Here is a 12689-nt window from a genome sequence, read left to right as displayed (position 1 = left end):
ATTCGTCCTTCCTGCGCTAGTGGTCACATGGTCGAGAGTGCGGTTGTCTGGAGCGCCCCTCGAATTCTTCGTTGGCTCTGGCAGGACTGCGGTTCCATTGCCTGCTGCAATTTCCTCCTCTTCGGATGTAGTGTGGTATGAGTCCTTCCTCTTGGCGCCTCTACGCTTCAGTATGATCTGCTACCAGGTGCGGGCCGCTTTCTCGGGAAGGTCACCCAAATTCTCTTGGGTGCTCGATTACCCAGGTCCGGAGGACCTCCGCCTTGGGTTCTTCAGGGTATTCGCCTTCTGCGAGGCGGTGAACCGGGCATCTCACAGTGTAGCAGGGTTCTGCTTTTGAACTGTCCTATGGCTTCCCTGTTGCCACTCCTCCGTTCGGTTGGAGGGTGTTATGCCAGGCCTCTGTCTCGACTACCTTATCTCGCCGGCTCTGTTTGGCTCCCGCTCGGTACAGATCACTCCGATGTGGCTTCTGTCCCGACAGACTTCAGAGGTTGTTCCTTCACTGTCCTCCCCTCTGGGGAGAGCATGGTTGTTCATGTGGATAGTTCCGGTGTTCCTTTTGGCCTAGTACTGTCTCCCTGGTTCACACTGGCTGTATTAGCTGTGCCTATTTACCGAGTCTACCGAATTCTGTCCTCCCGCTGAGTGCAGATTGCGTGGTCCATTCTAAGACAATGGTCCTGCTGTAGACTTACCTTCTCGGTAACTTGGGGGGGACTACCTTTCGGTCCAGATTGTCCTTTGATCTCCTACACCGGGACTGTAGAACATGGCTACATCAGCATGAACTTTAGCCTGTCTTGTCCTGGCATCTGGCGGATGCTGGGCGGACCCTTTGGTTCCTTTCCGTCTGTCTTTCTGCTCCCCCACTCGGGTGGATACGGGACAACGTTGCTCGGGGGCCGACGGGACCAGTTTTGTCGACTTCTGCCCGTGTTACTGGTCTGCGCCTGATCACATTTGGTTTTTCGCCCGCTTGCCAGGCGGCTCCAGCGGGTTCGCTACTGTCCGCTCCTGGCTGTATTTCGTCCAGGATCTGTCGTAAGACTTATGATTTTTTTTTTATCTGGGGTTCTGTGGGAAGCTGTGCATTCCCCACTCTGACCTTTTCTCTCCCCATGGTTCTGTCTTTTTTCCAGTCCGGCCTGGACCTGGGACTGGGATTCCTTTACTTGAGGTATCAAGTGTCAGCGCTGTTCTTCCTCTTCCAGCATTCCCCGGCCCTCTGGGCCTGTCAAGACCTTCTTACTCGAAATGGCTCTTTGGTTCCTCTGTACTGTCCTTCGGTACCGCCCTGGGAACTACATACTGAGTTCTCGGCGCTCCAATCTTGTCCTTGGAGCCGTTACAGAAGTTCTCTCTACCCCGCCTGTCCTGTACGGTTGTGTTTCCGTATCAGTCGTGTCTCTGACGGGTGCCTGAATGGCCCCTTTTTGTTCTGAGCCTTCTGTCTTTTCCCAGGACAGGGCTGTTCTACATCCCGTTCCTTCCTTCTGAAGGTGGTGTTTGCCTTTCGCTTCAACACTTCACCGATTTGGACGTTGTTTGGGCCTTGCAGTTTTTACTTGGAGATCTCCGACTCTTGTCGACGTTCGGTCTCTTGGGTTTCCTGGAGGTCCGCGTTTAGAGTTACGGACTCCAGGGTGGTTTTTCTCCGCTTTATCAGATTGGCTATTGCTGAAGTTACCGCACCGAGGGCAGGATTCTGCCTTTGCTGTCACCGTTCATTTCACCAGAGCGGTCGGTGCCTTCTGGGCCGGAGGCATTGGGCTTCGGCCATGCATTTGAGCAAGGCGGCCACAGGTCTTCCTTACACGCTTTACAGAGTTCTACAGTGTGCATACTCTGGCTTCGGCGTATGCTGCCTTGGTCCGCCTGGGTCTGCAGGCGGTGGTTCCTTGATGCCTTCGGGTGCTTCGCCTTGGAGCTGTGGTCCCTCCCCTTTTGGACTGCTTTTGAACGTCCCAAGGTCTTCTGTGTCCCCCAAGGAAACTGGGCGAGAAAACGAGATTTTTGTATAACTTACCAGTAAAATCTCTTTCTCGCTCTTTCCTTGGGGGACACAGCACCCACCCATTCGTTGTTTTTCTCTACACGGTTTCCGAGTTTGTGTTACCCGTTGGGTAGTTGGCTTGTTGGTTCCTTGTTGGACTTTGCCTTTTCTCACTGCTTGGACACGCAACTGGCAGTCTCTCTCTCCAGGCTGAGGGTATAGCTGTGGAGGAGGGGCTTAACAGTCTTCACTTAGTGTCACGCCTCCTATGGAGATGAGCTATACCCAAGGTCTTCTGTGTCCCCCAAGGAAAGAGCGAGAAAGAGATTTTACTGGTAAGTTATACAAAAATCTCGTTTTTTTGCGGACCGCAAAATACATACGGTGGTGTGGATGAGCCCTAACACCTATCCTGTGACTAGAGGTTACATTTAAATCTCGAGGCAACCTCTTTAAAGCTTCAACAGGGGTCAAACACAACTTTCCCAGGTTCCTGAATGTTATGCAAGGTTACATTCCTGGATAAGGGTACTTTCACACTAGCGGCAGAGTGATACGGCATGCAGTTCTGTCGCCGGCAATCTGTATGCAAACGGACACCATTTGTAGACGGATCCGGATGCGGATCCGTCTCACAAATGCATTGCAAGAACGGATCCGTCTCTCTGGTTGTCATCCGGAAAAAACGGATCCGGTATTTATCCTTTTCACGTTTTTAAAGGTCTGAGCATGCGCAGACCGCAAAACTGGATCCGTTTTTCCGGAACACTTGGGGCCGGATCCGGCATTAATGCATTTCAGTGTAAAATAATGCCGGCAAGTGTTACGGAATTTTGGACGGAGAAAATACCGGAGCATGCGGCAGTATTTTCTCCGTCCAAAAAACGTACAGTGACTGAACTGAAGACATCCTGATGCATCCTGAACGGATTGCTCTCCATTCAGAATGCATGGGGATAAAACTGATCAGTTCTTTTCTGGTATTGAGCCTCTAGGACGGAACTCAATACTGAAAAAGTTTAACACAAGTGTGAAAGTACCCTAACAAAGCAAGGTATGATTGCACAGATTTGCTAATCAGGAACCTAGAAAAGCTGGATGGCAAAATTTCCCTAACTATGCAGTGATTGATCCTAGAAGTAAAGCTCCCCTGCACCCTGATTCATCTATTTCTCCTAGGTTACTACATAAATAGTAGTTTTCCTACAACTGGTATATCTGTCATTGCAGCTCTTGTCATGGTTTTAACCCAGCTTTTCAGACTCCTGAATGGCATTTTTTTGCTTATTACGCAGGTTTTTATCAACTTGCATATAATGGCGTAACTAGGTAAATGTGATTTTTTTTTTTTCCGAAGTCTTCAGGTCCTGAGTGATATATTGTAGTTATGAACTGATTTCACAGCAGAGGAACATTTGCCATTCTGGAAACTAGAAAGCTGGGTCACAAACAATCTGTGTTGAATGGAATTTTTTCAGAACTTGTCATAGATTACTGAACTTTTTATATTTTTAAGCAAAGAATCGTGGCATAGCCATCCCCGTGGATTTGGACAGTCAGGTGAACACACTTTTCCTAAAAAGCCATTCTAATATGGTGCAGAGGGCAGCTATGGGCTGGAGAATGACCGCCCGCACTGGGCCCCGATTCAAGGATGTACTAGGGGGCCCAGCTTGGGACTACAGGAACATCATTGAAAAGCTGCAGGTAAGGGGTTGTTCTGCCATTCACTGCAGTATTTTCTTAGCCATGTAATAAAAGTGGGAAACCAGAATAAGGCTACATGCACACGACCGTATGTGTTTTGCGGTCCACAAATTACGGATCCGCATAAAAACAAAAACGGATGACATCCATTATGACATCCGTTTTTTTTGCGGATCCATTGTAACAATGCCTAAACTGGACAAGAATAGGACATGTTCTTTTTTTTCTTTCGGGGCTACGGAACGGACATACTGATGCGGACAGCACACGGTTTACTGTCCTAATTTTTTGCGGATCCATTGAAATTAATGGGTCTGCATCCTATCCGCAAAAAGAAAACAGAGCGGACACGGAAAAAAAATAAGTTTGTGTGCATGTAGCCTAAGGGTACTTTCAGACTTGCGGCAGAGGATTCCGGACGCAAACGGATGCGGTTCCGTCTGACAAATGCATTGAAATACCGGATCCGTCTCTCCGGTGTCATCTGGAAAAACAGATCCGGTATTTTATTTTATTTTTTGCATTCTTAAAGGTCTGCGCATGCACAGACCAGAAAACCAGATCCGTTTTGCCGGATCACTTATACCTCGTTTCCACTGAGCGGATCGGTTCGGGTCGTTTAGAATGGAACGGGTTTGAATGGTCCGGTCTATTCTGGTGAGCGTTTCCACTGCAAATCGGCCCGCCGGGGCCATACAGGTTTTAGAAAAAATGCCTCTCATGATGTCACACTAGTGCGACGAGAAACGTGATGCAGCGTCACTCAGCGTCAGCCAAACAACAACAACAACAATGGAGGTCATTCAGCAGCTCGTCTTTTCTCTGCTAGCCTTTTGGTTCGTAATAGGCAAAATTCATACCGCACTGTATGAGAGAAGGTTGCGAGCGGCAATGAGAAACACAGCCGAAAAGAGAAGAAAACTTTTAGCTTGGATGTGTAGCCGGGAGGAGAAGTATACATTTGTGCTGCTAAGACAAAGACGGCAGCGCTATAGGGTAAGCACAACTGACTGACTTACCTGAAACACACACACACACATACACTGACACACTGACACACTCACTGACCCACACACCCTGACCTATACACACACACTGACCTATACACACTGACACACTCACACTGACCTACACACACACACTGACACACACACTGACCTATACACACTGACACACTGCATTTTTTACAGATGCTTCTCCTTTTGGCAAAGCAGCGCCGCCGACCAGTGATTTGGGCTTTCCCTCGTGCCAATGAGTGGTGGAATGTGACCGTCCCAGGATTCACCCACAGACAGTGGGTGCAGAATTTAAGGATGTCAGAGGAAACCTTCTCATTCCTTTGTGCAAAGCTACGTCCAGTGATGGAAAAGAAAAGCACCAACTTCAGAGCCTGTTTGCCTGTAAGGAAAAGAATTGCCATTGCACTGTGGAAGCTGGCTACCAACAGTGAATACAGGAGTATAGGTCATCTTTTTGGTGTCAGCAAATCATCAGTGTGCCGGTGTGTGCAGGACTTCTGTAAGTCTGTGTGCACATTGCTAGCGCCTGAAATTGTTCATTTTGCTAACAGGGAAAAGCTCAAAGACATGGCTGAGTACTTTGAGAACAGGTGGGGCCTTCCACAGTGTGTTGGTGCTATTGATGGCTCACACATACCAATAATAGCACCACAAGAATACCACACTGACTACTTCAACCGAAAAGGCTGGCATTCCATCATCCTCCAGGGAGTAGTGGATGGCAAGGGACTATTCTGGAATGTGAATGTAGGAAAGCCTGGGAGTTTGCATGATGCTCGGGTTCTCCGATTGTCAACATTTTGGGATTGGGTTGGCCAGGGAGGCCTGTACCCTGTTAGCACTAAGAACATTTGTGGGGTGAATGTTGGCTATTATGTGCTTGGGGACTCTGCCTATCCTTTACAAAATTGGCTCCTGAAACCATTTCCAGACAATGGGCGCCTAACAACAGAGCAGCAAATCTACAACAAGAAAACATCCAGGGCACGTGTTGTAGTGGAAAATGCGTTTGGGAGACTTAAGGGTAGATGGAGGTGTCTTATGAAGAGGAATGACAGTGACATACAACTAACCAAATCCATGGTCCTAACGTGCTGTGCTCTTCACAATCTTTGTTAAAGTCATGGAGAAGACTTTGACCAGGATTGGAATACATCTCCAGAAGAGCCAGTACCAGTAATAGCAGCACAGGATATGGAAGAAGAGTGCAGTGAAATACGTCAGGCTCTGATGAGGCACCTTAACGTTAACGTTGTTACCGTGAATAATTAAAATCTTTAATTACTTTTTGCTAAATGCTAAATAAAATCAGACATACTCAGAGAAGTCGTTCTTGTTTTTTATTCCACAAAAAAAATCATCTTCCTACATATTTTGTAAAGGCAAAATTTTGATAATGTAGAAACATTGTTTACAATAAAGAGCTTGTAAAGGTTTGTTTTTTATTAAGCTAGTGCAGGGATATGCAATTAGCGGAAATCCAGCTGTTTTGCAGAACTACAAGTCCCATCATGCTTTTGCCTCTGGGTGTCATGCTTGTGACTGTCAGAGTCTTGCTATGCCACATGGGAATTGTAGTTCTGAAACAGTTGGATATCCACTAATTGCATATCCCTAAGCTATTGCATTGTTGTTTTTTTCTTCAATTTCACTTCCAATAAATGTTTTTTTTTTGTTTTCTTTGTATGAATTTCTAACTTCCTGTTCCTCCTCAGTAAGCTGTTCAATAAGCTGTGCTGACTGACTAAACACAGCTCAGATGATGTTGTCTGGTTTACTGAGAAGGAACAGGAAGTGAGAAATTCAGACCAAGAAAAAAAACATCTAAAAAGTAAATTAAAGGAAAAGGTAAACCAAAAATGCCAAGTATATTCGCAATTACATCTACAATGCAAAAATGAGAAGAAATTAAGCGATCGGGGGTGCCCTTTGTTGAAATCCAGGCTCCACCGTCCAAGGGGGGTGATAACGCAAAGGAGGCAGAAGGGAATCAAAGCAGCAGCACAAAGAAAGCCATGTGCAGCAAGGAGCAAATGTGTCCAATCTTGTGTGATCGCTGATGGCTCAAAGGAGCCTATTAAAAAAAAAAAAAAATCTAACCTTTAAAACCCACTCTAATTATATATTTTTAAACGTAAACATGGGTACAGGTCCTGTGCTGCATGAAAGGCACTAATGTCTGGGTGGTGACCTGGGTTGACGATTGGCTCCAATCACTTGAACAAGCTGACCAAGGACACCGAGGAAGGCCTGGTTGAAGGTAGCCAACTGCTCCATCTGCTGCCGGGCAATTTCTGCCTCCTGGCGCATAGCTTCCTGTGCATCCTGACGTACTGCTTGAAACCGCCTCTCAGAAAGGTTATCCATTCTTTCCAGCTGCCTTTCTTCTGCTGCCCGCATATCCTCCATGACTGTGCGCAGATCCAACTGTAACCTTCTCCTTTCACCTGTAATATACAAAAGACCGAAATATTGCTTTTGGTAACATCTGCCAAACCAATACTGTAAGCTCCTTTCTCATCTGCCCCACACTGATTCACTGCCACACCTCTGTTCCCCCTGCTCATCTGCTACACCAACAATACACAGCACTGCTCATCTGCCCACTGCTAATCCCCCCCTTCTCATCTCTTCCACCACTATACCTCCTGCTAATCCCCCCCTTCTCATCTCTTCCACCACTGTACCTGCTGCTAATCCCCCCCTTCTCATCTCTTCCACCACTGTACCTCCTGCTAATCCCCCCCTTCTTATCTCTTCCACCACTGTACCTGCTGCTAATCCCCCCCTTCTCATCTCTTCCACCACTGTACCTGCTGCTAATCCCCCCCTTCTCATCTCTTCCACCACTGTACCTCCTGCTAATCCCCCCCTTCTCATCTCTTCCACCACTGTACCTGCTGCTAATCCCCCCCTTCTCATCTCTTCCACCACTGTACCTCCTGCTAATCCCCCCCTTCTCATCTCTTCCACCACTGTACCTCCTGCTAATCCCCCCCTTCTTATCTCTTCCACCACTGTACCTCCTGCTAATCCCCCCCTTCTCATCTCTTCCACCACTGTACCTGCTGCTAATCCCCCCCTTCTCATCTCTTCCACCACTGTACCTCCTGCTAATCCCCCCCTTCTTATCTCTTCCACCACTGTACCTCCTGCTAATCCCCCCCTTCTTATCTCTTCCACAACTGTACCTCCTGCTAATCCCCCCCTTCTCATCTCTTCCACCACTATACCTCCTGCACATCTCCCCCTTCTTATCTATTCCAACACTGTACCTCCTGCACATCTGCCCCACTGCTGTTTTAGTTTAAGAAAATGCACAGTTAAAAATTTCTTTTTTATCATCATGTCTTACCATTGTGCCTTGGTGCATTGGGAGTACTCTGTAGTTGGCTACTCTGTGGTTGGCTACTCTGTGGTTGGCTTGAGGAAATACTGCTGCTGTTGCTGCTGAAAGACATTGAAGGTCCATCTTCTGATAAGTTTGATGCATCAGTGGAGAGTACATCAACTGTTTCTGAAAATAAACATATGGTTAGATATTATATTTTAAATGGTAAGCAGAGCGATATTCTAAGCGAAGTTTTAAAAAAAAAAAACTTACCAAAGGGGTCTACCATGGATTCGAGAATTACAGTTGCAGAGTCCAGACCTCCCTCCCTGCCTTGGTTTGCTGGCCGATGACCGTAAATGGCGTCCATGGCGTCGTACCACCTCCAAGCAGTTGGACAGTTTCCACTACGGCTGTTGGCGTCCTTAATTTTTTTATATTGTGCTTTAAGCTTTTTAAGCTTTGCCCTACACTGGCCCGACGTCCGTTCAAATCCCTCGGCTGCCATCCGCTGCGAAATATCTTTATAGACCTTTTCATTTCTCACTGATCCATCAAGCTCACTCTGAATAACGCCATCGCCGATGATTGATAAGAACGTAGATAGTTCCTCAGATAACCAGACCCTGCTGTTGTTTGCTGGCATCCTTCTCCTTTATATGGACTAATAAGGCGACGTGGTGATTGTTTGGCGCTTTGCTTTGACGCCAGCATTGATGTTTTCTGACCACCAATCAGTGGAAAGTACTGTGTGACGCCAGTAGCTCCGCCCTAACCGTACCGTTCCATTTTCTATGGACCCACATGAGAAGCAGGACCCTGAATGGCGCGGTACGGTTCGGTTTTATGGCACGCTTTCATAATGGAAACACCCAAAATAGCGTACCGTACCGAACCGTACCGAACCGATCCGCTCAGTGGAAACGAGGCATTAGTGATCCGGCACTAATACACTTCGATGTAAATTAATGCATTCCGGCAAGTGATCAGTATTTTTGGCCGGAGATAAAACTGCAGCATGCTGCGGTATTTTCTCCGGCCAAAAAAATTAAGAGGAACTGAACTGAAGACATCCTGATGCATCCTGAACGGAATGTTGTAAAGTGAGACGGTTTCCTACACCAGTCTGAAGCGTTCCCTGGTATGCTGACATCTAGTGGGGAAGGTGCTTTTATTATATGCTTTGCTGATGCTGGTGTCTCGTTAAAGCCTATGTCCACCTTTGCTATTTTTTTATTACTCCAGTGCGAAACAGACTTGATTAAAAGTCTGTTGTTTGGTGCATACAACTCCTATGCAGAACTATGTTTTTCTATGCAAATGGAGGGGAGTTTGTTGTAGACTGTAGCTGTGGAGACACACAGGTCTGCAATGGAGTTTTCTACATAAAGCCAAGGGTGATTCTATATAACTGTGTTGGGGAGAGCGGCTGCAAAGAGCGTCTCTCACTCTGGAGGACTCTGCATGTCCTTTTATTGTAAAGAGTACATTGATTTCAGTGGGTTCCATGCAATGCCTTATTTATCCTCTGGTGGTGCTGCCGAGATATTGAACACTAGCTGTCAAGTTCTTCCGCACAGTACAGCGGATGGCTGGGGTCCCAACAATTGGACACCTTAAGATCAGTTTAGCCTTAGGGGGGTCCTTCTAAAAGCATGTGATTTTCTGAGGTACATAGCCACTTTTTCTGTATATCTACAAATAATGTAAGAATAATACAAAGTCCCCTTATTAATATTATGTTTATTTAAAGGATGTCGTGGCCTCTCTGGAGCAGCAGTTCAGTCCGATGGTATTAGCTGAATTCTCCGTACTGGTTGATGTTCTGCACAGTCCTGAGCTCCTGTTTCCTGATGGGACTGATGCCCGGATCCGGTGTGGAGCCTTCATGTCCAAGTAAGTGTAACGTCCCCTCCACTGGGCACTAGCTGATTCAACGTAAAAGACACTTATATTAACTGGCAGTAGTAGGAGCTGCCATGTGTCATATGAACCTGAACAGGGCCTCCCAATGTCTGATTTACCTTTCCAAGTCACTATTGCTGTGCATATATATTCACTAGTAATTGTGATGCATCCCCCAGTCTCAATTTAAAAAGGACATGTGTAGAATTAACCTAAAGGGGTTCTCCACTTCTATGTCATCAGAAAATGTCATTTAAAACAGGCTTTTTTATAAACATTAAATTTTATTTTAGAGCAGTCACAATGAGCTGGCATGTCCGGTTTTCTGCAGCTCTGTTTTTCAACTTTGCTGTGTAGACAGGGACAGAGCCAGCAGAGTCAACTGATTATCTTTATAGGGTGGGGTCTTCTGAGCCATATCATTAGATGATGGGATCAACAGAGTCATCTCATTATCATTACAGTGCATTTCAGGAGAGTCATCTCATTATCATGAGAGGGTGGGATCAGCAGTCATCTCATTATTATTAGAATTGGGGCAACAGATTCTTCTCATTATCATGAGTGTGTGGGGTCAGCTCCATCATCTCATTTTCATGAGAGGATGGGATCAGCAAAGTCATACATACAGTGCATGTAAAGGCAGTTCTTCACCTCCACTGACGAGTAGGCTGTTATTGGGAAGGAATGATCCCTTTGTGATAATTGCTCGATTGGTGCATGTAAATGTGCCTTTAAGGTATGTTCACACAGCAGATTTTGTTGCCATCTTAGGGCATATTCACATGTGTATTCCACGGCAAAAACTGCTGCGGTTTCTGTCGCAGTTTTTCACTTTGAATGCCATGGACCGTCTCACAGTTTAGCCCCTTTAAATGGAGCTTTATCCGCGAATGGACACCCACCACGGCTTCCAGCGGCATCTTTTCAGACACAGCACCAAGAGAGGACATGTCCTTTCTTCGTGCAGTCACGGCTTTAAACTGCCAAGATAATGGGAGGCGGACACCACAGTGAAATTGACGCAAAAATTCCAGTGGCAAAAGGGAAGGGATCAACATGGTGTGAATCATGCCAAGCTGCATCAGTTGGCAACACCATGCCAGCCAAGCTCTTTCCTGATCAGTCACAATACTCTGCCTAACAACCACAGGCTTTTCAATGGGATGTCTGGGAGGTCATCCATAGCAAAAAGTCAATCTCAGATTAGGCAGGTCTTCAGATTAGTGCTATGTTAGCAGCAGAGTATGGTTAAGGAAACTTGGCAGTACTCCGTGCATACTGCCATATTAATAAAATATATATAGGTGAGTACCCCTTTAAATGGCTTATGTGATCGCAGTTTCCATTGTACATATGTAGCTCCCCTTAAAACTCTTGGGTGCTCTATAATCCTCTCCAATCACACATCCAGCTGCGCTCAGATAAACTCACGCTCCACATGAAAAGTTTAATTGAGACCCCCCCCATCCCAATCAGTGAGCGACTCTTAAATATTACTCGCAGCCATTGAAAAGCTAATAAATGCAATTTCACAGGTTGATTAATCACACAAAGAAACTAATGGAGAAAGAAGAGAAGCTTTGTATCAAAATACTTCAGACGTTGCGAGAGATGTTAGACAAGAAAGACGGCTTCAGCGAACAGGTAGGATCCAGGGAGGGGGGATCTGAGTGATCTGCCATTTACTACTGCTGTATTACCCGGCCTCCACGGCCTCTATTCCCTGTAATTACAGCTTCATAGAAACTTCTCTTCCCCTATTAAGATGAAAAGAAATTGGCAAGAAAATAAAACCCGCAATGATGGAATATAAAACCTCTGTTACTGGGGTTAATGTATTCATTAATTTCAGTTTATATCCACCTAAAGCAAGAAACTAGTCTAAATCAATATGGCCACCTTTCCAGGTGCCACCCGCAAGTGTTGTCAACCAGCAGTCAAAATACGCTTAGTTATGTAGAAATGATGTGAGGCATGTTTCATTGTAAATATAGAGATTTGTAATTCAGGAGTCTGGGAAAGTTAAGTGACGACGTCCATGGATCTGTAATGACAGGTGAATGTCCAAATGCCCTGTATAGACCTAGATTTAAAAGATAACATGCTGGCTGCCTGCAGCCCCCACTAGGGGGAGCCTAGGAGCTTACTGAATACTGTCAGCCTGATTTTGCTTATTCAACTAATGCCAAAAATACTAAAATCCTATAAGGCTACTTTCACACTTGCGGCAGAGTGATCCGGCAAGCAGTTCCGTCACTGGAACTGCCTGACGGATCCGGCAAAACGTATGCCAACTGATGGCATTTATAAGACTGATACGGATCCTGATCAGTCTTAAAAATGCCAGATCAGTCAGAAAAATGCATTGAAATGCCGGAACCGTCTTTCCGGTGTCATCCGGCATTTTATTTTATTTTTTCAGATTTTTTTCGGAAGGACAGATCCGGCATTCCGGTATTTTGAATCCGGCACTAATACATTCCTATGGAAAAAATTCAGGCAAGTCTTCAGGTTTTTTGGCCGGAGATAAAACCGTAGCATGCTGCTCTCCATTCAGAATGCATGGGGATATGCCTGATCAGTTCTTTTCCAGCATTGAGCCCTTTTTGACGGAACTCAGTGCCGGAAAAGAAAAACGCAAGTGTGAAAGTACCTTTAAACACACCTTTGCTTCCCTTTTTAGTATTTCTTTACATAGAAATAGGACTGTTTCATATGCAAATGAGGC

At 45.9% G+C, this 12689-nt stretch overlaps 1 protein-coding gene across 2 annotated transcripts in view; it reads left to right on the top strand.

The window, feature by feature from the left end:
• The window catches only part of ITPR2 (inositol 1,4,5-trisphosphate receptor type 2), a 347585-nt gene that overhangs the window by 189353 nt on the left and 145543 nt on the right, over nt 1-12689 (top strand). For both annotated transcript variants that reach the window (XM_040435629.1, XM_040435619.1), the window contains exons 35-37: nt 3513-3703; nt 9807-9949; nt 11497-11605. In XM_040435629.1, the coding sequence (XP_040291563.1) occupies nt 3513-3703; nt 9807-9949; nt 11497-11605 (443 nt within the window). The remainder of the gene's footprint in view (nt 1-3512; nt 3704-9806; nt 9950-11496; nt 11606-12689) is intronic.

Source organism: Bufo bufo, chromosome 1 (assembly GCF_905171765.1).
Source record: "Bufo bufo chromosome 1, aBufBuf1.1, whole genome shotgun sequence".
Taxonomy (NCBI): Eukaryota; Metazoa; Chordata; class Amphibia; order Anura; family Bufonidae; genus Bufo; species Bufo bufo.
The sequence above is the reverse complement of the archived record's forward strand: the minus strand, read 5'-3'. Positions and strand labels throughout refer to the sequence as shown.